This window comes from Aspergillus pseudodeflectus (assembly GCF_044049435.1).
Source record: "Aspergillus pseudodeflectus strain CBS 756.74 chromosome Unknown BJX68scaffold_25, whole genome shotgun sequence".
In the NCBI taxonomy this organism is placed as follows: domain Eukaryota; kingdom Fungi; phylum Ascomycota; class Eurotiomycetes; order Eurotiales; family Aspergillaceae; genus Aspergillus; species Aspergillus pseudodeflectus.
The window spans coordinates 279108-299182 of record NW_027263801.1 but is presented as its reverse complement, the minus strand read 5'-3'; the positions used below and the strand labels follow the sequence as shown (position 1 = coordinate 299182).

Below are 20075 nucleotides of genomic sequence, written 5' to 3'. Positions count from 1 at the left end.
CGAGTGTGTTGACTGAAGGATCGCAGCTTAGCCTCCCAGCGCATACTTACCCTGCATTTTCAAAATAATCGTATAGTCTCCAAGCATTATGAGAACCAAATTTTCTGCCCAAATTGACCCTTTAAGCGCAGTCATCGCAGTATTAGCATCCCTGTGATTGGCATGTTGCTTAATGCATACCCCATATTCACAGCTTCCTCCCCGGCGAAATACGATACAGTACCCCGGATCTTCAGCCACGGAGGGCTATCCCCCGGTATCTTACCGTGACCTGACGGTATCAATTAGAACCGGGCATTCCCCTCACCCCAACTCCGCCGCGGCTTTCACCAATGCGGCGTCGCCCATTTTCATCATTCTCCATCCATCTCCTCCTCCCAGCTCCCACCGCTTGCTGCGCAAGTCCTTCTCCAGTAGCTCGTGCTACGATATGCCTCCAACTTGTTAATTGAAACTTCGTTTATCACCCTGCCCCTCGCCCCGCGAGTCCACCATGGTCATCAGAAAGTGCAACATCTGTGACCGTCGCTTCAAGAAGACGGAGCATTTCAAACGCCATGAGCGATCGCGTTAGTTCCTCGATTCTATAATTGCTTCTACTGCTGACAATTCATCAGATACCAAGGAAAAGCCCTACGAGTGTAATGTCTGCCACAAGCGATTTTCCCGAAGGTGGGTAGCCTCCACTTCTGCCCTGCACAATGCTAAATACCACCTGCAGCGATGTCCTGAGCCGCCACGCAAAAGGCCACAATACAAACGGTACAACGGCGAATGCGGCGAGCTCGACGCAAAATAAACCCCGCGCTCCCTCCATCGCTCAACCCTCCAATTCCCAGCCAGCGCCGACTCCCATCGACCCCTCCCGCTTCCTCCCCATGGACGCGGGCGATGCTCATAACCACGGCCTCCCCGTCGCCCCGCGTGACATCTCGCTGTCTGGCGCCCCAAATCTCCCTTCTTCTTCGTTAGATTTTCTCGCAGACATCTCCGCCCACCATGCGCGAACGGAACCGGACGTCAATGTCAATTCGATGATCGTCGAGGAGCAGCAGGCCTACTTCGGCTGGAACGAAGTGACCGCTCCCCCGCCGCCGCAGATGGCCCCTACCGCAGCGGACCAGCAAGCGTACCGGACGCCAATGTTCGATCCCGTGCCGAATGATATGCTGCAGTTTTGGTTGGAGCCGCGCGGAGATACCGCGTCGCATCACGGCTCGCTTGATATGATGGGGGACGCTAACTTTAGTCTCATGGGCGAGAATGTTGCGATTACGCCGGAGCAGCATGCGCAAATACAGCCGGACGAGCTGAGTGGCAAATCCACTGGTGATATCCCGAATGAACGGTTTGCAAGAGTTCAGCGGTACTGGCTTGCTCCGTCCAACACCACAGGACGGCTCATGAACAGTTTATGGCGCGATGTGGCCTGCAGCGAAGTGGACAACATCTTTTCCTTGCACTCGTCGCACTCCTTCAGCAGTCCGTCGGGACTCCTCCCGGGATCGAGGTATGGTTTGGACGAGGAATGCCGTCAGCAATTGCACGCGGCATTTGGGAATATTCGCGGCGGAAGCCAGTTACACTCGCCAAATAGTGCGCTCTCACCTACATCGAATTCGACATTCGGCGGCCGTCCGAACTTCCCTCCTGCTGAGATTCTCGATATGGCGCTCGACTTGTACTTTCGCAATTTCCATCCGCTCGTTCCTTTCGTGCACGTTCCGACCTTTTCCGCGAAAAATACGCGTCTTCCAGTGTTATATGTTATGTGTCTTATCGGGATGATTATGCTGGGGACAAAAGGCACGACGACTTTTGTGTCCAAGAACTTTTCCGTACGTCATCTGCTATCACTTTCACTAGCCATTGCTAATACCCGACAGTTCGTCCTAGAGAAAATCACAACAGAGCTAACAAAGTGCTCTGTGGGTGTTGAGAGCACCATGGGCACGATGAACACATTCGCGGCCGCATTTCTCTTTCTCAACCTAGCCGCAATGACCGGAGTACGATTACTTTTCCGGGGCTGATGGTTCGTTGGCTAACGAAACACAGGAGAAGGAACATCTCGAAAAGTCACAGATGCTTTACGTGAACCTCATGTCGGTATGTTCTATCATTACTCAGATCTTTCCATCTCCCGGTCTTCTTGTACTCATGTGTCTAGATTGCCCAACGGCACGGCCTGTTTGCCGCCACGGAGGGTCAAATCCTCGATATAACGCTCTTTGAGGCTGTTCCTGATATTGATATCCGTTGGAAGACGTGGAGCAAAGTCGAGTCAGTCAAACGGTATGTTTGCTCATCGCTCTTTCCTCATTGTACTGCACCGTCCATCGCTCTTTCCCAGTCATATGCCCCTATCGTGCCCTCCCCGTTAGGGGGTTTATGTTTCTCTCCGCTTAAGGAAGGTGCGATGGACACGACGCGGGTAGCTCCTTCCTTCTTCTACACGGTCGTGCCATCCCAATCGGGGTGTTTACCTGTCCTATTAAGGAAGGTGCGATGGCCATGGTGACGGTTGCTCCTTCCTTCATCTACGCCGTCGTCCCTTCCTAATCCGGGTACACCCTTATTTGCTCAAGGAAGGTGCGATTGCCATTATGCAGATCGCTCTTTCCTAGTCCTGTCGCCGTCCATCACTCCTTCTTCATTCTGCACGCGCTCAGTCGTGCCTTCCATGTTAGAATCCATGTCGTGGTAGGGAAGGTGCGATAGGCGCTGTCAGTCGCTCCTTCCTTATCCGATTACATCCCCATCGCTCCTTCCTAGTTTTACCCCCATCGTGCCTTCCCTTCCAGGTTGCTATCTATACCTTCTCTTCCAGGGAAGGTGCGATGACTATTATGCCCATTGACTTTTCCTACTTTTAAATCGCTGGAGCTTCTCAACTAACCAATCAGACTGATCACTGGGCTCCTCTTGTTGGACTCGTGGTATTCGTCCTTCCTATCCACAAGCCCCATCATCGTCCCTGACTCGATCCAACTCATTCTCCCATGCAACGAAAGTCTCTTCAAAGCCAACGGTTCCATGCGATGGACGCAGATGGTCCGCACCGGCAAGCGCCTCCTCATGCCCACCGTCATGGCACCGTCAGAAAACGTAACCATCCCTGCACTCGACAACCCCGTCGACGACTTTTGCATCCACGGCGTGCTAGCAATGGTCCAACTCCGCCTCTCAGAAGCATACCACCGCCTCCTCTCAAACAGGGCAAGCTACCCGTTTGCCCCCTGTCACACCTACGCCATGGACGGCCGCGCCCGATGCCTCCCCTCCCTCCAACTGCAAATCGCCGACAAATACGGCGAGGTGCTGGAGCGCCTGAACCCCAACGCCGCAATCATGTGGCACAACATCTGCATGACGCTCACAGCCGACACGCAAATATTCGACCTCGCCGCCGGCCGCGCGGGAGCCGGCCCCGCCCGAAAGGCCCTCGACGACATTGCGACCTGGTCGCAGACCCCTGCCGCGCGACGCGCCTGCCTCCACGCCGCACATATCTACAAGGCCATGACGAACCGCAAGGCCTCCGACCACACCATGTTCCACTCCGTCTTTTCCCTCTTCTCCGCGGCCCTCGTGCTCGGGTTGTACATCTTCATGGTGCCCAGTCCCAGCGAGCTCCAGGTCGGCGGGACATCTATCGAGCTTCTCGATGATATCGACTGGGAGCGCGTCGGGACAGAAGGCTTCACGAGCTTCATGGAGCCACGCGGGACGCAGTCGTTTACGCCGTCGGATGACCCCGCTGTGAACTTTATCCGGAATGGAGGCACGGTGTATTTCCGGGGCGTGCCCTTCCAGGGCGGGTATCAGTCTGCGAGGAGGATTCTGTTAGATTATGCGGGGCTACTCAAGGATGCGGGGAAGTGGAGCGTGCGGAAGTTCTCGTACGTGCTTCATATTATGAGTGATGTTCTTATGGAGGTTGAGTGAGTGGCAGCTGGTCTGCATCAACCTCTGTAGACTGGAACCCTGGCCAGATGGCTCCTGGTCTCAAAACCGTCTGCTGGCCAGACGAATATCTTATAATATGGACCTCGCGATACTAACGGCCTCATGTACGACTACTTATACATATATTCCATGATACCAAAAATGATATGCCTTTTCCTCGCAATGACGAACGATCAGAACAGTGGAGAACTAAACAAGACTCCGCTCCTTCACACGCGTAAACAGCGTATCCAGTTCTTCCGCCGAAGCATCCACCCCAGGAACATCCACGTTGCCCTCCACATTATTATCCAGATCCTCGCTCCCATGTGGATCGCCCCAGAGCACGACACGCGGACAGCCGTGGTAGCCCTCCCCATACCATAGCGCTTCGCCGTGTCTATGGTTATGTCCGTGGCCATGCAGATCATCTCCATCCTCATCTATCTCCCCCTCACTCGCAGAGCCACTACTGCTCTCCCCTTCACTAAAAACCCTAACCTCTTCCTTACCACGCACATCCCCATCCGCAGAGCAATCTCCGCCGCAAACCTCAACCCTATCCCCCGTCGTTTCACAATACCTCCCCAAACAAATCCCATTATATTTCGCACCGGGAACATGCAACACATCCCTCAGCACAAGCGTATTCATTCGATCCTCATCGGGGCTCGGCCCCCGACGAACCTTCAACTCGACGGTGCCTACGCCCAACACACGCCTCCCCGCGATCTTCGTCGGTGCGCGCTGGTACGTGCGGAAGGAGGAGCGGTTCTTCGCCCAGTGCATTGTTCCTGACGGGGTTAGGAGCCAGGTGAAGCATCTTTTGGTGTTGTTTTCGCTTGGGGCGCTGTTTCTTTTTGAGGCCGGATGGGGTGTGGGAGGGTTGGTGGTAGTACGAGAGCGAGGGCGCGGGTGACTTCGTTTGGTCGGGTTGGAGGGTTTTGGGGAGGGCTTTGGCGCTGGATTCAGCTTGTCGTGGTCATGGTGGGTGTAGTATGGGTGGTGGTTGTGGTGGTATCGGTTGTGGTGGTATCGGTTGTGGTGGGATTTTATCGATGTCATTGTCGTGGTTAATATGCTGTATAGGTCGGCCTCTGTTATCGAAAATGCAACAAACAAATGGGCATGAAGTAGTGGTAGGAGAGAGTATGAGGCTGGTATGAATACAATAAAAGTAGCTCTTTAACGTGAGAGAGATATACAGGGCAAATTCGTTATGGACCTGCTCTGTCAAACGTACACTGTAGATAACTGGTTCGTGGCGAATCGATATGCTTCGAGCAAACATCGGATGTATCCACGGTTGTGTCGCTTTCCACATGCGGCCACCCCACAAACAGTCAACAACGGCTATTGGGCGTGCCCGCAATGAGGTATTTCTTCGATGTGTTCTAGACTTCGTGGTGGCCGTGTGTCTTGACGTCAAGCGTGGCGAGCTCGATCCACCGGACGCATAAGCTTCGCTAAGCTTGTCTAGTTGCGTTTCTTTGTGGTTCAAGCTGTCTAGGCGAACTCCCTAAAGCTGCGTACAGCCAATGTATGTATATCCGCTGATGCTTGAAACTATATGTAGTAAATGTTCTCTGGTATCATCGATAAAGAATCCCGTCCACAACCTCCGCAATAGCCAAACAACTCGTTAACCCAGGGCTCTCAATGCCCAACAGATTCACAAACCCTGGGAACCCCTCTTCCTCCTGGATGACAAAATCCTGAAACCCCTTGCCCGTATTCACTGATCCACCCTTGGACAATTTCGGCCGGATCCCGCAGTAGCTCAGGCTGATCGCCTCGGGATCGATATTCGGAAGATATGCCTTGATCTCAGGGATAGCAAGGTGCAGCCGCTCAGGGCTCGGCTTGAGATCGTTCGGGTCATCGACCCATTCCACGTCTGGCCCGAAGCGGATTTGCCCGCCCATGTCGAGCGTCAAGTGCGTTCCTAGCCCGCCGTGTCCGGGTAAAGTAGCCGGGTATACGAGGACGGAGGGAGCGCGCGTCGGAAACGAAGCCGCGTACGAGAAATATGTCCCCTTTGCATAATACGGCTTGCGATGCCGTGACTCGGGAAGGAGCATATTGTTGATATTGCACGCAGAGTTCCCGGCACTGTTTATCAGCGTCTCTGCAACAATCGACGTCGTCTCCATTTCCTCGCCACTCCCCGACCGCGCCGTAATCCTATATCCATCACTACCCCCATTCAGCGCCTCGATCCCGACAACCTCCGTCAGGAACGCGCAGTCCCCGCCTTTATCTTCAAAATCCCCCTGCAGGTACGTCATGAGCGCGTGGCTGTCCACGATCCCCGTAGTCTCGCTCTCGAGGATGCCCGCGCGGGCGCGGACTTCGGGCTCGCGGCGAGCTGCCTCGGAGCTGCTTACCATGCGCGTCGGGACGTCGAGCTGTTTCGCGATCTCGTGGACTTTCAGTGTAGCGTCCCATTGTTCTTCATTCTGCGCGACGACCCATTTCTTCGTGTTGCGGTGCGGGATGCCGTTTCGGGCGCAGAGCTCGTAGAGGAGGTTCTTGCCGCGGATGCAGAGGTGTGCTTTTTGGGTTGTTGTGCCGTAGTAGAGGCCTGCGTGGATTACCTAGTTCGTATCGTGTCAGAGATGCCTATCAAGTGTGATGGAATGGGCGAGGGTGAGTGGTATGTACCTCCGAGTTCCGGCTGCTTGTCTCTGTGCCGGGGGCATCATGTCGTTCAAGGAGAATGGTGGATGTGTTTGGGCGCGAAGCGAGTTGGCGGGCGACTGCGAGGCCGACGACGCCACCGCCAATGACCTATACCCGAGTTTATAGTGAGCGACTGGGCTATTGTCGTGAATATGGATAAGGGAACATACCGCGTGGGTGACGTCGGCGGAGGAAATGCGGGAGGTGGAAAAGTGACGGCGGGGAAGAAGACTCCGGCGGAGGGAGAGGCTCGCTCGCGTAGCGGTTGCCATTGAGGGACGGACTCGTGTTGGAAATCAAATTTATCTAATAATGGTATTTTATTCTCATACTTTGAGTGTTTTTGAGGGCTGAAGTTGGGGAAAGTGAGGAGCTGGCGATAAGATAGGTCGAGTCGGGCTGCTTTGCGTGTTGAAGGTGGAGTCGGTCAAGTTCCGATCCTATACTTACTTACTTTGGAGCCGAGCATACAATGCCAATTTGCAGGATTTTCTAGGTGAGACGATCAAGTTTTCCGTGTTTACGTCGTAGAGCGCTCTAAAAAAACACTTATCTTATATACTATGCTTACTTTGTCCTACCATTCTTATACATTTTACCATAACTAGAGTCTAGCAAGGCATATATTTATATATTCCGTAGTAGCACCACCATCTGAAACTGATACTTCAGTTCCAAGGATTGCGTGATATGCGTAATACCTCCACGTGCTCCGGAAGTATCTTACTCTGCATCATAAACAGAAAATACTACGTGTTGTCGGCGGAGTTGTGTGCTGAGGTTTCGGAGCCGCAGGTAGGAAGCATTCGCAGGTTGCCCCAGGTATATACATTATGACGCTCATTTGCGCCGATTCTATCATCAGTCTCCATATGATACATAACCATCCTCCGCATTGTACGTACATCGCGTGTCTATGTCCAGATATATCGGGAATATTGTGAGGCCAGAGCGTACTCGCACCGTCTAACCGCGTCGTCCCACGCTCTTGAGCATCTCTTCAAAGCGCTGTCAGAATTAGTATCGTGTCCCGTTTGCCCAGAGTTAGAGAGGGTAGCTCACCTGCTTTCGTTCCGTAGCTAACTTGCCTTGCGTATCCTGCCGTGTTGTTAGCGCTGCCCCAACAATAGGAGCGGCCACTTACGCTAATTATGGTCATTATCAAAGAATAGTTATTGTAGAGGAAACGCTCTCTCCGCTTCGCATCCCCACCGATTCGGCTGAGTTTGGTCAAGAGACCGTCGAACTCGGTCGTTAGCCGTGAAAGACTGTTTGCTACAGGCTCATCGTCGCCTGCCTCGCTACTGAGCACGAGGATACCATGTAGCAACTGGCCAAAACGCTGGGTGAGAAAATGAGGTGCGGAGGATTGGTTTAGGTCATCACCGCCTGCAAGAGACAAAGCAGAGACCGCACTGCGGCCTGTGTTTGTGCCTATTCGCTTCAGTGATTCGCAATGCGTGTCCATAATGACTTGGAATCGGGGCCAAAGGAGCATATTGATCCCGTTGATGTAGGAATCTGCGACTGGCACTTTCCGCCGCTGTAGCTCAAATGCAGCCTGCTGGTTTAGTCGTACGCACATCAACACGCCCAGAGAGTCTGTGGTGTTCTCAACCAGTTGCTTGGCTAGCCCTTGGCCAAGGGAAAAGATGGAGCTGAAAACCTCGGAAGCCTTGCGCGAAATTTGTTGGAATGACATGGTAGAGAACATCTCAGTCATGAAAGAATACTCAGCGGCCACGTTATCCACAAGTGCAAGGTTGAAGTTTCGGAAAGGAACCTCGATGCCATGGAAGGATGTATCCTCTTCCGCCAGGTATGAGGATATGGCAATTTGATTACCCGTTCGTAGAATGTCTATTCGTCGGCCGAGAGAGAACGGATCATGTGCAGCTGCGCCAGTTCGGCCACCAGGAACCATGTTGCCTGTATTGCATTAGACGCCATCGATAACTAGTAGAAATAAAAACCAACCTGATTTCTGAGCACCCGGGTCTCCTCCTAGAATTTCATTTCTGTCACTAGGGTAGATCTTGATCTTTCCCACCGCTTGAAGGTAGCGGCTAAAGTGTGAGTGATAGTACCAACGCATCGTGTTGATATACGCTTGGGTGATTTCCCCAGCCAGCGCTGGATGGGCTCTTGAGATGTAGCTATACAGGTCCTTGTATCGAACCAGGCGCTGTTGCTGAATGATTTGGGCGTTGATATTGGGCGATCGCAATGCCCGCACCTGCGAAACCAAGTAATCTCGAATTCTTTCAATGGCCTGACCCGAATTAGTATCCGTATCAGAACAGCCATCGCCAAACTAACCTTCTTCTTTATATCTTCCAATAGCGGCCGCACGTCGTCAATAGCCTTAGTAGAGCTAGAGCTGGCAATCTTCGACTCAATGCTCGCTGTACGCGATTCGATATCGTTCAGTGCCTTGACCCAGTTCTCGTCAATAGGCCCCTCGACGATCGTTCGAACTGCAGCTGGAGAAATACTAATCTCCTCCACAGCGGGCCCTAGCAGTTGTTCGACGTTCCTGCGGTTCTCAAGCATGGCATTGAGCTGTACGGATCGAGTCTGCAACGTCTCAATCTCCGCAGATACCGCCCCTAGTTCATTCTGGAAGTCATTCAGGTACAGCTCCACCGACTTTGATACATCATCGCAACCAGAGATCGCAGAGTGTAGGTCCTGAAACTTGTCCCTCTCCTTCTCGAACTGCTGGATTGTTTGGACGCCGATATCACTAGCCCCAGATTTGGCCGGTTTTCCAATTTTTTGCGCAAACTCCTCCAGGCTTAACTCTCCAAAGTCAATGTCTTCCACCAACTTGTCTGGTTTGGCTGCTGGAGCTGATTCCCGAACGGCTTCAGTCTTGGTTTCGCCATTGCGCCTCCGAACAATTCCGCTCAAGACTTCCAGCGGATCAGCGACGTTTGTTGGGCGTGTCCTTGCGGCATCATTCTGTCTAGTCTCAGGGCCGTCCGTGCCACGTATCGTCGGTAACGAGGTGGATGAAGCATTCGGGGAAACCAAAGCTGACAGCGATGACCCCGGTCGACTGAGTCCGGGGCGACTGTTTTGGTGATTCGGCGAAAGGCGGGATGAGGATCTTCGGGGAATTGGAGAGGGGCCGCGACTATCAAACTGGGGTCCGGATGGTGTCGAATGGCCGGCGATGCGGTCGAGCCACATGTTGGGAGCAGCTTACGCGGAGAAGCTGCGCGGAGAGTAAATCATGAACGAGGGAGCATGTTCCGGGGGAATTGAGGAGTACGGTGCCTACTCAAGCGTCAAACTGCATGCAAGAGAGTAGAGTGAACAGACACGAGGAATGTGGAGTTGTCCTCGATGCTTGAAGCTCAATGTTGTCCCCATGGACCGGATTATCTTGCTCTACGGAGGAGCCGTCAGGAGGGAGAAACTATCTGCAAAGGATTAGCGCAGTGCCAAACTAGGCTAGGCCGCATTCAGTGCTAGCGACTAGACCCCGCCACAACAAGGCGGCGATTTGTCGATTTCTTTTCGTGGATTTCCCCTCCTTGTGCTGCCCTTCATATTTTTCTCTTCTTCTCCTCTTCCCATCCTCAAAAGCACATCCTCATCCTCTCTTTCTTTTTTGTGTCTTTTCTCGGGTCCTCCTTGTGAATTCCTTTAGCAACTATCACCATGGCTGACGAGGTACGGCTCCTGTTCTATCCTGCTTCTCTGCAACTCCCCGTGCAATTCTGCCCTGTCCCTCATACCTGCATCTATCGCTGGGCTCGAAGTATCGGGACACAAGAATCCCCTTACCCCACCCGCATCCCATGACTTCCATCGCTACGAAGAAAGCAGATGTATCAGCACATTTGCGTTTTCTCATCGGCAGCCGATGTACTGAATAGTTCAAACCCCTCGATACTAACTTTCCGGTCTTAGCACGATGTTACCTTCGAGTCCGCCGACGCTGGCGCCTCGGCCACCTTCCCCATGCAGTGTTCCGCTCTGAGGAAGAACGGTTTCGTCGTCATCAAGGGCCGCCCCTGCAAGATCGTCGACATGTCCACCTCCAAGACCGGTAAGCACGGTCACGCCAAGGTCCACCTTGTCGCCATCGACATCTTCACTGGCAAGAAGCTTGAAGAACTGTGCCCTTCCACCCACAACATGGACGTCCCCAACGTCACCCGCCGTGAATACCAGCTTGTAAGTAGATATCGCTGGATACGCGCACCAAATTGGTACTGACACGTCCGCGCTAGCTCGACGTTACCGACGATGGCTTCCTCTCCCTCATGGACGACAACGGTGGCACCAAGGATGATGTCAAGGTTCCCGATGGTGAAGTTGGTGACAGAATCAACAAGATGTTCACTGATGAGGGCAAGGACTGCAGTAAGTTCTATTTTATGCTCCCATGCCGTGACTATGTTGACTGACATCCCCGCAGACGTCGTTATCTTGACCGCCATGGGTGAGCAGGCTTGCATGGAAGTCAAGGAGGCTCCCAAATAAAGAACCATAGTGTCTGTTTATTGTGGCATCAGCCCTGTTGGTTTCAAAGGCGTGTTTCATGAGTTCCCCTTGAATCAGAGGATGATGCTCCATTTTGGGCAGAGTATGACATGACTGTTGATTACCCTATCAGTGTAACCTTGGGCGTGCTCTGTATGCAGACTAGTCGCATTTGTTGGCAGGTCAGGCATGCTTTCAGCGGGACAGTCCTGAGCCCCGTACTCTTACGATTGTTTGACGAATAAAAAACCCCTTCTTGAAGCCATTATTGTTCACTTTATAAATTCGTAGTATGTAGCAAAAAAATCGCTCCGAAAGCTATATATATATGAAAAAAGAAGGCTATAGCTGTAGTGTCAAAACCAATTTGTCCGCATTACTAAAAGCAGAGTGACGGTTGGTGCTCGAAGCTTTGTAGTCGGAATCTATGGATCATCGTCAATTCAAAATCTTGGAACAGCAATCCTCACCCAGATTTATCCGGTGCAACACTCCGGCGCAAAAGGCGATGCCTTGTACACCCCATATTTCACGACTATGATAATGAAGCACATTTCCCCTGATGGAATACATCACACGAGAGCCTTGCGGCCAGGATGGGTGCCGTGAAACTCGCTTTTACCTTGACAACGGTCTGTGGTTCTGCAGACGCGGCCACCAGCAGCTGGTAACTCACTCCTTTCGAGCGCCACAACGAAAACTCTATCTTTACTCCTCATACGATCGCTCAACTAACACCTAGTCGCTAGGGCCGACAAGTAGAGGAAGATCCCGACGATTTCGGGACGCAGGGCAAGACAAACCGGGTGAAGAAACCCGTTGTCGAAAAGACGCAGAAAAGTATGTCAATCTGCATCTGTCTATTAGTCTGTCCACTTTCTGACGAGGAGCAGAATACCGTGGCCGTCAGGCTCATCGCCTCTATCTGCATATTTATCAATTAATCCTCTTCAAGCAGTGCCATGCTTTGGTCAACGAGCGAGGGTTTCCTCCACAACTACAGGTGTGTTGTCCTCTTCGATGCATCCTCTCGCAGAGCTAACAAATTATCTCAGAATGTTGTCCGCGATCTCTGGGCCCTCCGCTTGGAGACCTATGCTTCTAAAATCGCTGATCCCGCTGATGAAGACTCGCAACCCGAGTATTTCAGTTCCCAGCCGACTAGTGCCCGTGAAGACACGGATACGGAGGGGTTCAAGGCGCGCGGCAAGGTTGTTCAATGGCCTCGCCTCATTGATACACTAGGTCTTTGCTACCTTGCAACTCTGCTCATGAGGCTTCCTGTGAAAATTGCGGACTTCCACCGGTATGCTTATTAGGATATCTTGCATGCTGTACTTTTCTAATTGTTATCCAGGCTGGCCACGCGCAACGATATACCTTACTATAGGGTGTTGAATACTATTCCGCGCGATATGAGAGAAAAGCTGCCGCAGCAGTACATGGCTCTATTTGAGACTACGGTATGATGCCAACCACTTACAGTAACTTCAAGCTGATATCAAATAGAGCCTTCTTAAATGTGAGGATCTCCATGCGGCAGTCTATGACCTCGTGTCTTACTATCGTCGCCGGTTTGAAATGCAATTTCCGCCGTTGAATGCTCCTGCTCTGTTCTACAGGCTTATTAGGAGACTCGCACTGCCAGGTACATTCTAGCGCCCCAAATTTGCGCTCTTCTCACTAATAATCTCCTAGTTGACATATATCCCGCCACAAAAACACTCCAGACACTACTTGGCTTCACGTTAGAGTACCCAAGCAGGGCCGCCGGAAAAAGAAAACATCTTGACATGCCTGAACTCCAGCTGGCTACTCTTGTTGTCATTGCAACGAAGCTGCTGTTTCCGTTCGACGGCCTTCAACGCCACCCCACTTCTACGCAGGAGCCAGCTGCTCAGACAATTGACTGGAAAGCTTGGGCAGAATTGCAGCAGCGCTTCAACAAACGAGATGCCGCGGCCGGGCGAATCGGCAAGGGCAACGAGATTTACGTCCTTGATCAAGATGTATGGGCGATGAACACAAAGCAGCTGGATGAGTACATGGATTGGTACGAGAGCTCCTGGCTTGACACCAGCAAAGAACCTGGTCCACTCGATCCGCTATTCCCGCTCGGTTCAACCGCCAGAGAGAATAGACCAAGTACATCTACAGAGCAAGACAATGTAGAGGACGCGATTGACGCTATGCTGAAGAAGACTTCGCATTTCCTCCAACCCCGTCCTGTTGTTGGTGACGCAGACGAGGACATACCAAGGCCGGGTTCGCATAATGCGCGTTACAGGACGAAATCAGAATTACCACGCTCAGCCCGAGTGTTCTACAAAACCGCGGCTCAAGTTACGGGAATTGCTTTGGAGACGCTTGTTCACTGTGTTAACCAGGCTGAGGTTCAGATCTTGAAGCGGTGGCAGGAGCAGAGGCGTATCGAGCATTTCGCCGAGCAGTCGATGGTCGAGTTGGAAGATTCTGATACTGATGAAGATATGGACCGTGAGTCGGAGGATTCTGATATTGACGAGGACATGGCAAAGCTTCGCAAACAGGAAGATATAGGCAGAACTGCCAGTAATGAATAACTTCTCTTCTCTGGCAGCCTTGAATTACCGTAATTAAACAAGATGCCTCTTCTATGGAGCAGCCGATGAGATCAGCAACGGCTAACTGCCGGAAATGTGGAGAAGGCCCAAAATCAGGCGCCCAGGCCGTCAAGGACTAAATTACTAAAAATGGACTATTTCTAGGGCATAGGGTATGACTGTAGTCCCGCGTCCCGTCCACCGCATGCTAAGCGAGAAATCCATCCAAATTGACATTGGCCTCATCCGACCCTTTCAGCGATTGTCAGCCAGCAACAACGATAAATCGCAGCCAGTACGTTACCACCCGATATACCTACCGCGATATGGATAATCTTTCTGCTCCGTGGATTGTCAGCTAACATGGACCTTCTTTCTGCGAATTCACAGTGCAGATGTAGGTCTCCCGAATCTTCCTTGAATCCGCCCGCCGTCTTCTGTCCCTCAGCGCCGCGACACAACCGAGAATGCTTTCATCGACTCGACATCGACTCGAATGAACTTGCTGGAAAGTGGAATTTGGATATGTTGCTGACAGGTATCGAATCATAGTTTCGTCAAGACCCTGACGGGTAAGACCATTACCCTCGACGTCGAGTCGAGCGACACCATCGACAACGTCAAGACCAAGATCCAGGACAAGGAGGGTATCCCCCCGGACCAGCAGCGCCTGATCTTCGCCGGCAAGCAGCTTGAGGATGGCCGTACCCTGAGCGACTACAACATCCAGAAGGTATGAAAGACCTGTTAATGATGATGTTTTTGGGCATGTGTTTTGCGTTGGATACGGTGGCATGGCAATGCGGCTATTTTGTTTTGCTGCGATCGTCGCACAAATAGCCGTTTCGCTCTCGCTTGGAAGAGGGGGAATATGTGGATGATGCTTGCTTGGGATCTGCACATGCATGGATAAACGGCCGGCTGACGATTCACTTTCCAACGTATAGGAGTCCACTCTCCACCTGGTCCTCCGTCTCCGTGGTGGTATCATCGAGCCTTCCCTCAAGGCCCTCGCCTCCAAGTACAACTGCGAGAAGAACATCTGCCGCAAGTGCTACGTATGTCTTACCCCCATACCGATCCGGATCGTCCTGGTGATTCTGATCCATGCGGTACTAACGATGAGTCCAGGCTCGTCTCCCTCCCCGTGCCACCAACTGCCGTAAGCGCAAGTGCGGCCACACCAACCAGTTGCGCCCCAAGAAGAAGCTCAAATAAACGATTTCATGTTACGTTTTTTTCTGCGTTGCTGGTGCGGAAAGGTGTTGTGATGAAGACGATTGCAACGCGAAAAAGGTTCCTTTTTTTACACGCGGCGTTGGAATGATGAGAATCATCACGAGCTGGGAGTCGAATATATTTTACATGACCACTCTCGGAACCAGTTGCAGTCAATCAAACAATTGTAAAATTCAGATCTCCTAACATGCTTTCTTTGGCTCTCTTCCGTAGATACACATAACAGGTACGGATGCAAGGTATACAATGGTAAATGGTCAAAATGGAACCAGGAACAACCAGATATGCCTGCGACGAAGTGCTGCCTGAGCGACTCAACAGTCCGAACAGAGGAGACATCACGCGCCCGGGCTCGACTTAGAAACGAAACATGCGCTTGTCGTCATCCTTGTCATGATCATCATCGTGATCATCATCATGCTTGTCGTCTTTCTTCGAGACAGGGCTTCCATGCCTACACACGCACAAGACATCAGTACCATAACCACCGAACAACAAGTGTAGGAAGAACTTACGCAAAGAACAGGATCTTAATCGCAATCGCGAACCCAGCATGCAAGAGAATAACAAGCACCAGCAGGATCCGACTAGCCTTTGCATCCGTCGCACTGAGCACGGGATAGAGATTCCTCAAGAGGAAGAAGACAGTCCACCCAAAGCCAACACCCACAAGCGCCCAGTTCAACGCCGTCAACGGACTCCAACTGACAAGCGCGACCGCAATCCAGATCAGATTCGAGTATCCGTACAGCGCCCAGCATTCAATCAAATCAGCCGTCGAGCTTCCGAACCATCGTAGGGCACCCCAGAGCGCAACGGGGAGAACGAATGTATACCCGTAGACGAGACCGGCAGCACCAGAGAGCAAAGTGAAGTCGTACTTGAAGTGGTTCTTGTCGTTGTTGGAGAGCCATTGCGAGATTGTGCCTGTGAGGAAGAGGATGACGACGACGGTGGTCGCGATCCAGAAGGGGCCGTAAAGGTCTGCGTTGCCTTCGAGGACGTCGAGAAAGTTGCTGCGGGGGTAGACGGAGGCGACGCAGCGGCGGAGAACTTCGTTGGTATCGACGTCAAAGTATTGCTCGTAGTAGTGGATGGACCACCAGGCATGCTTGGTGGGCGTGCCGCCTGGGGACCTGTTGCGGCGCGAGGAGGAGCCTGCTCCGTTGCCGCCTAGGAAGGGAGCATTGTCTGTGTGAGCTTTGGCATTTCTTTGATCGTTCTCAAAGTCTATGCCGGATTGATCAGTTGATTCCGGGGTAACTCGTCTAATGCTGGTGCTTACTCGATGGGTGAAATTCAAGGTCCTCTTGGAGGTCGGTGTGTCCGAGGTCATCGCCCTATCATGGAGTCAGGAAAATTGTTGGATATATATGCATCAGACCAACCTCTGCGTCTACGTCAACTACCACATCATATCCCTGGTTTGCCATTGTGGGTGATTTGTTTCTTGTCCGAGAAGACAGCTGTTAGGATAAGGAAGGATGATGCGGGAACTGCCACCCGAAACTAAGCTCCACCAGCCACGCATCAGCCACAGCCACGCAACATCCGCATACTTGACCATCTGGCGCAACAAGTTCCTCAAATCTAAACCATGGAATAGTACCTTCGCATGAATCATTTCTTGTATTTACTAGCTATAATCGAGACATTTGCATAGAAGGTAGATTTTGAAGCTTAGTACTAGAAATCAACTGTCATGAGCTGATTTACCAACTTAACGCACGAAACCAAAACCTCGGCTTCGTTCCGCTCCTACAATCAGGATGATAAGTCCTCGGATAGAAAAGCATTCGTCTATTCCTGTACGATAGTTTATGATTTGGAGTCTGCTCGCAGCTCGGTTCCCAAGGTAATGAGCTCCGAAATGACTTGCATGGTTGCTTTTGCTATCAAATGAGATCAGACAGGCTCCAACTGACGTGCGTTCTCCAACTGAGGGGCGGAATCTCCCGCCGCTGCATCACGACCTCTCCCTCAACTCTCTGACAGCCTTCTTTCCATCTCCTTACGATTTGCTGTGCGGGAACACGGTGATTTGATCAAGAGATATTTCCATCCCGTTATGAGGGAGAAAGCGACCATGTCTCCCTCAGAGACGACCCCGCTTCTCCTGGTCCATGTCGCGCCTCAGCGGCACCAGTACCCTCATAACAAGCTTCGCCGAGCCTGCACTTTTTCCCTAGGCCTGCTCTTGACCATTGCTTTGATTTTATTTTTATTCCCTATAGCCATTCTCCCGCGAGAGGGTGGCTCCATTTGGTCCTACCTTCCCTGGGCGCATTCGTATCCCGAGCACTGGCCGAGCGGGAACGGTCTCGACTACGAAGAGCTCCAGACTCTCCTCCTCGGGACACCGTCCGCAGCCCGCGCACGCGAATGGAGCAAATACTACACCGCCGGGCCACACCTTGCGGGCAAGAATCTCAGCCAGGCGCTATGGACGAAAGACCGATGGGAGGAGTTCGGCATTACCGATACCAAGATCGTCTCCTACGACGTTTACCTCAACTACCCCGTTGATCATCGATTGGCGTTGCTGGAGGGTAATAAGGTCACGTTTGAAGCTTCTCTGGAAGAGGACGTGCTCGAGGAAGATAGCACTAGCGGTTTGCCAGACCGTGTGCCAACCTTCCATGGCTACTCTGCGAATGGGAACGTTACCGCGCCTTTCGTCTATGCCAACTTTGGTACCTATGCCGACTTCGACGACCTAATCAATGCAAACGTGAGCATTAAGGGGGCCGTGGTTCTAGCAAAGTACGGTCGCGTCTTTAGAGGTTTGAAGGTGAAACGGGCACAGGAGCTTGGGGCAGTGGGCGTTATTTTGTACGACGACCCGCAGATGGATGGAGAGTTCACGGAGGAACATGGCTATAAGCCGTATCCGGAGGGGCCAGCGAGAAACCCTAGCGCCGTTCAGCGCGGAAGCACCCAGTTCTTGAGTAAGTCCTCCATATTCGCGGTCTAGATCCGTCCCGTTAACCGAATATACAGGCTTTGCCCCAGGTGATCCTACTACTCCAGGATGGCCATCGAAACCAGGAAGCGACCGACAAGATCCTCATGACTTTATCCCGTCCATCCCCTCAATTCCCGTCTCATACAAAGAAGTACTGCCCCTCCTCAAAGCTTTGAATGGCCATGGTCCGAAGGCATCTGATTTCAATGAATGGTGGCAAGGTGGAGGTCTCAGCTATAAAGGCGTCGAGTACAACATCGGACCTTCGCCTGACGATGTCGTCGTCAACCTGTACAACGAACAGGAGTATGTCACTACTCCCATCTGGAACGTTATCGGTGTCATTCCCGGCTCACTTCCCGACGTCGTGATTCTGGGTAACCATCGCGATGCTTGGATTGCTGGCGGCGCAGGCGATCCTAACAGTGGCTCCGCTGTGTTGAACGAAGTCATCCGCAGCTTTGGAGAGGCCCTCAAGGCTGGCTGGAAGCCTCTTCGTACTATCGTCTTCGCAAGCTGGGACGGGGAGGAGTACGGGCTACTCGGTTCTACAGAATGGGTGGAAGACAACCTCCCTTGGCTCTCCAAATCCAACGTTGCGTACCTGAACGTCGACGTTGCTGCGTCTGGTACCTTCCTCGGTCCTACAGCAAGCCCACTTTTGAATAAACTCATCTATGAGGTTACTGGCCTTGTCCAGTCTCCAAACCAGACCGTCGAGGGACAGACAGTCCGTGATGTGTGGAATGGGCACATCGGAACAATGGGTAGCGGTAGCGATTTTACCGCATTTCAGGACTTTGCTGGAATCCCTAGCTACGATCTCGGCTTCAGCCGCGGGCCTCAAGACCCTGTGTATCACTACCACTCTAACTATGACAGCTTCGATTGGATGCAACGATTTGGTGACCCTCAGTGGCTCTACCACGAAGCGTGCACCAAGATTTGGGCTCTGGCTGCGGCGAAACTGGCAGAGACCCCAGTGCTGTTCTTCAACGCCACTGATTACGGCTTGGGGCTGGAAGGATATGTCGACCGAATTCAGCATTATGCCGACAACCTGCCGGACGGAAAGACCTTTGACTTTGGACCACTGTATAATGCCATCAGCAAGCTCCAAAAGGTCGCGATCAAGTTTGATGCCTATGCAGCGGACTTGACGTCCCAGCTAGACGAGGATCTCCCTTGGTATTTGTGGTGGAAGAAAGTCAGGCTGTTCTTCTTGATCCACGAAGTAAATACCAAGTACAAGAACATTGAGCGCCAGTTCTTATACCAGCCGGGATTGGATGGACGCAGCTGGTTCAAGCACGTGGTGTTCGCACCTGGGCTCTGGACAGGTTATGCCGGAGCGACGTACCCTAGTCTCGTGGAGAGTCTAGAAGCCGGAGATGTGGAGAACGCCGAGGTGAGTTGTTAACATCCAATCATATTTCTGTTAGTGACAATATGCTTACTTTGCGAAACAGAAATGGCGTGGTATCATTATCGAGCGAGTCGTTGCTGCGACAGAACTACTGCACTACTAGGGAAACGGTCAACGGCGAGGTCTAGGAAGCTATGGATATGGTTAAGCGAGATGTTCGAAGATAAATATATTGAGCTACTAGAACTATATGTTTGATTGTTTACAGACTCCTGTCTATACTCAGTACTTGGTATATACCGTCGAGGAACGAGCGGAGGACTTGGATTCGAGGTCCTATTAAGCCTTAAAACTTTACCTCCACTCATTCCAGAATTATCCTTACGATACTATGGTGAGCGAGTCAATATTGACGCATTCAATCTTGGAAATTCATGAGAACTAGTAACTGAGATAGGCGACCAGAAGATCCTCTACACTCTCTTGGATTTCATCATTCACTAACTAGCGTTCTGGTAGAATTAGTCAATTCGAGTTAGTAGTATATATTGACTTTGATATCCTGCAAGAGCGCTTGGTTTTTGAATCTCATTAGTCTCTTCATCTCTTTATCGTCTGACATATCTCTTACTTTCTCCAAGATTTCAACTGAGAGCTCATCTCATCCCTGCTTAGGGTTATCCCCATGTCGCGTTGAGCAGAAGCGAACAACCCAGGGATAACCCTATCGCAGTAATCTTGATGGTGGAGACTGTGACTGAGGAGACTCTTTGTGGTCCGACTCTGTCGGGGCGAA

General features: G+C 51.9%; 8 protein-coding genes across 8 annotated transcripts; 5 read left to right on the top strand and 3 right to left on the bottom strand.

The window, feature by feature from the left end:
• Positions 1–357: 357 nt before the first annotated feature.
• Positions 358–4053, top strand: BJX68DRAFT_102393 (FTFMHR domain-containing protein). Its single transcript, XM_071035754.1, has 7 exons — positions 358–569; positions 618–672; positions 722–1838; positions 1887–2009; positions 2059–2109; positions 2171–2295; positions 2907–4053. The coding sequence occupies exons 1-7, from the start codon at positions 494–496 to the stop codon at positions 3946–3948; spliced, it is 2589 nt and encodes an 862-aa protein (XP_070898398.1). The 5' UTR covers positions 358–493; the 3' UTR covers positions 3949–4053.
• Positions 4054–4158: 105 nt separating this feature from the next.
• BJX68DRAFT_267568 (uncharacterized protein) lies at positions 4159–5013 on the bottom strand (the record flags this gene model as incomplete). Its single annotated transcript, XM_071045843.1, has 1 exon — positions 4159–5013. One exon carries the CDS (start codon positions 5011–5013, stop codon positions 4159–4161), a length of 855 nt encoding a protein of 284 aa, XP_070898397.1.
• A 527-nt stretch (positions 5014–5540) lies between these two features.
• BJX68DRAFT_255767 (Sac2 family-domain-containing protein) lies at positions 5541–9825 on the bottom strand (the record flags this gene model as incomplete). The annotated part of the gene is made up of 8 exons (XM_071043094.1): positions 5541–6545; positions 6613–6738; positions 6801–6879; positions 6963–7003; positions 7693–7728; positions 7775–8559; positions 8608–8902; positions 8950–9825. The coding sequence occupies 8 exons, from the start codon at positions 9823–9825 to the stop codon at positions 5541–5543; spliced, it is 3243 nt and encodes a 1080-aa protein (XP_070898396.1).
• A 343-nt stretch (positions 9826–10168) lies between these two features.
• On the top strand, positions 10169–11392 carry BJX68DRAFT_238556 (Eukaryotic translation initiation factor eIF-5A). Its single transcript, XM_071040378.1, has 4 exons — positions 10169–10311; positions 10552–10818; positions 10875–11007; positions 11063–11392. The coding sequence occupies exons 1-4, from the start codon at positions 10300–10302 to the stop codon at positions 11125–11127; spliced, it is 477 nt and encodes a 158-aa protein (XP_070898395.1). The 5' UTR covers positions 10169–10299; the 3' UTR covers positions 11128–11392.
• Positions 11393–11428: 36 nt separating this feature from the next.
• Positions 11429–13775, top strand: BJX68DRAFT_102333 (TFIIB-type zinc finger domain-containing protein). The gene is made up of 7 exons (XM_071035753.1): positions 11429–11794; positions 11877–11967; positions 12021–12130; positions 12183–12433; positions 12485–12590; positions 12637–12775; positions 12826–13775. Exons 1-7 carry the CDS (start codon positions 11690–11692, stop codon positions 13707–13709), a joined length of 1686 nt encoding a protein of 561 aa, XP_070898394.1. The 5' UTR covers positions 11429–11689; the 3' UTR covers positions 13710–13775.
• Positions 13776–13924: 149 nt separating this feature from the next.
• On the top strand, positions 13925–15126 carry BJX68DRAFT_238552 (ubiquitin-60S ribosomal protein L40). Its single transcript, XM_071040377.1, has 5 exons — positions 13925–14004; positions 14100–14106; positions 14262–14442; positions 14657–14767; positions 14841–15126. Coding segments are annotated over exons 1-5 (387 nt in total). The 5' UTR covers positions 13925–14003; the 3' UTR covers positions 14928–15126.
• Positions 15127–16415, bottom strand: BJX68DRAFT_238545 (Yip1 family protein). The gene is made up of 4 exons (XM_071040376.1): positions 16337–16415; positions 16234–16288; positions 15464–16178; positions 15127–15402 (listed from the first exon to the last, which is right to left on the bottom strand). The coding sequence occupies exons 1-4, from the start codon at positions 16379–16381 to the stop codon at positions 15306–15308; spliced, it is 912 nt and encodes a 303-aa protein (XP_070898392.1). The 5' UTR covers positions 16382–16415; the 3' UTR covers positions 15127–15305.
• A 316-nt stretch (positions 16416–16731) lies between these two features.
• Positions 16732–19710, top strand: BJX68DRAFT_238543 (M28 family metallopeptidase). The gene is made up of 3 exons (XM_071040375.1): positions 16732–17896; positions 17949–19321; positions 19383–19710. Exons 1-3 carry the CDS (start codon positions 17017–17019, stop codon positions 19440–19442), a joined length of 2313 nt encoding a protein of 770 aa, XP_070898391.1. The 5' UTR covers positions 16732–17016; the 3' UTR covers positions 19443–19710.
• Positions 19711–20075: the final 365 nt, after the last annotated feature.

Coding starts and splice junctions, on each gene's coding strand:
- BJX68DRAFT_238545 (XM_071040376.1), bottom strand. CDS start 16,381: ATGGCAAACCAGGGATATGATGTGGTAGTTGACGTAGACGCAGAG. Junction 16,289..16,336: donor TAGTTGACGTAGACGCAGAG/GTTGGTCTGATG, acceptor ACTCCATGATAG/GGCGATGACCTCGGACACAC. Junction 15,403..15,463: donor ATTAAGATCCTGTTCTTTGC/GTAAGTTCTTCC, acceptor GTGCGTGTGTAG/GCATGGAAGCCCTGTCTCGA.
- BJX68DRAFT_102333 (XM_071035753.1), top strand. CDS start 11,690: ATGGAATACATCACACGAGAGCCTTGCGGCCAGGATGGGTGCCGTGAA. Junction 12,434..12,484: donor AAAATTGCGGACTTCCACCG/GTATGCTTATTA, acceptor ATTGTTATCCAG/GCTGGCCACGCGCAACGATA. Junction 12,776..12,825: donor TAGGAGACTCGCACTGCCAG/GTACATTCTAGC, acceptor ATAATCTCCTAG/TTGACATATATCCCGCCACA.
- BJX68DRAFT_102393 (XM_071035754.1), top strand. CDS start 494: ATGGTCATCAGAAAGTGCAACATCTGTGACCGTCGCTTCAAGAAGACG. Junction 570..617: donor CAAACGCCATGAGCGATCGC/GTTAGTTCCTCG, acceptor ACAATTCATCAG/ATACCAAGGAAAAGCCCTAC. Junction 2,010..2,058: donor ACCTAGCCGCAATGACCGGA/GTACGATTACTT, acceptor AACGAAACACAG/GAGAAGGAACATCTCGAAAA.
- BJX68DRAFT_238543 (XM_071040375.1), top strand. CDS start 17,017: ATGAGGGAGAAAGCGACCATGTCTCCCTCAGAGACGACCCCGCTTCTC. Junction 17,897..17,948: donor CGGAAGCACCCAGTTCTTGA/GTAAGTCCTCCA, acceptor CCGAATATACAG/GCTTTGCCCCAGGTGATCCT. Junction 19,322..19,382: donor GAGATGTGGAGAACGCCGAG/GTGAGTTGTTAA, acceptor TTTGCGAAACAG/AAATGGCGTGGTATCATTAT.
- BJX68DRAFT_238552 (XM_071040377.1), top strand. Junction 14,443..14,656: donor GCGACTACAACATCCAGAAG/GTATGAAAGACC, acceptor TCCAACGTATAG/GAGTCCACTCTCCACCTGGT. Junction 14,768..14,840: donor ACATCTGCCGCAAGTGCTAC/GTATGTCTTACC, acceptor CGATGAGTCCAG/GCTCGTCTCCCTCCCCGTGC.
- BJX68DRAFT_238556 (XM_071040378.1), top strand. Junction 10,819..10,874: donor CCCGCCGTGAATACCAGCTT/GTAAGTAGATAT, acceptor CGTCCGCGCTAG/CTCGACGTTACCGACGATGG. Junction 11,008..11,062: donor TGATGAGGGCAAGGACTGCA/GTAAGTTCTATT, acceptor ACATCCCCGCAG/ACGTCGTTATCTTGACCGCC.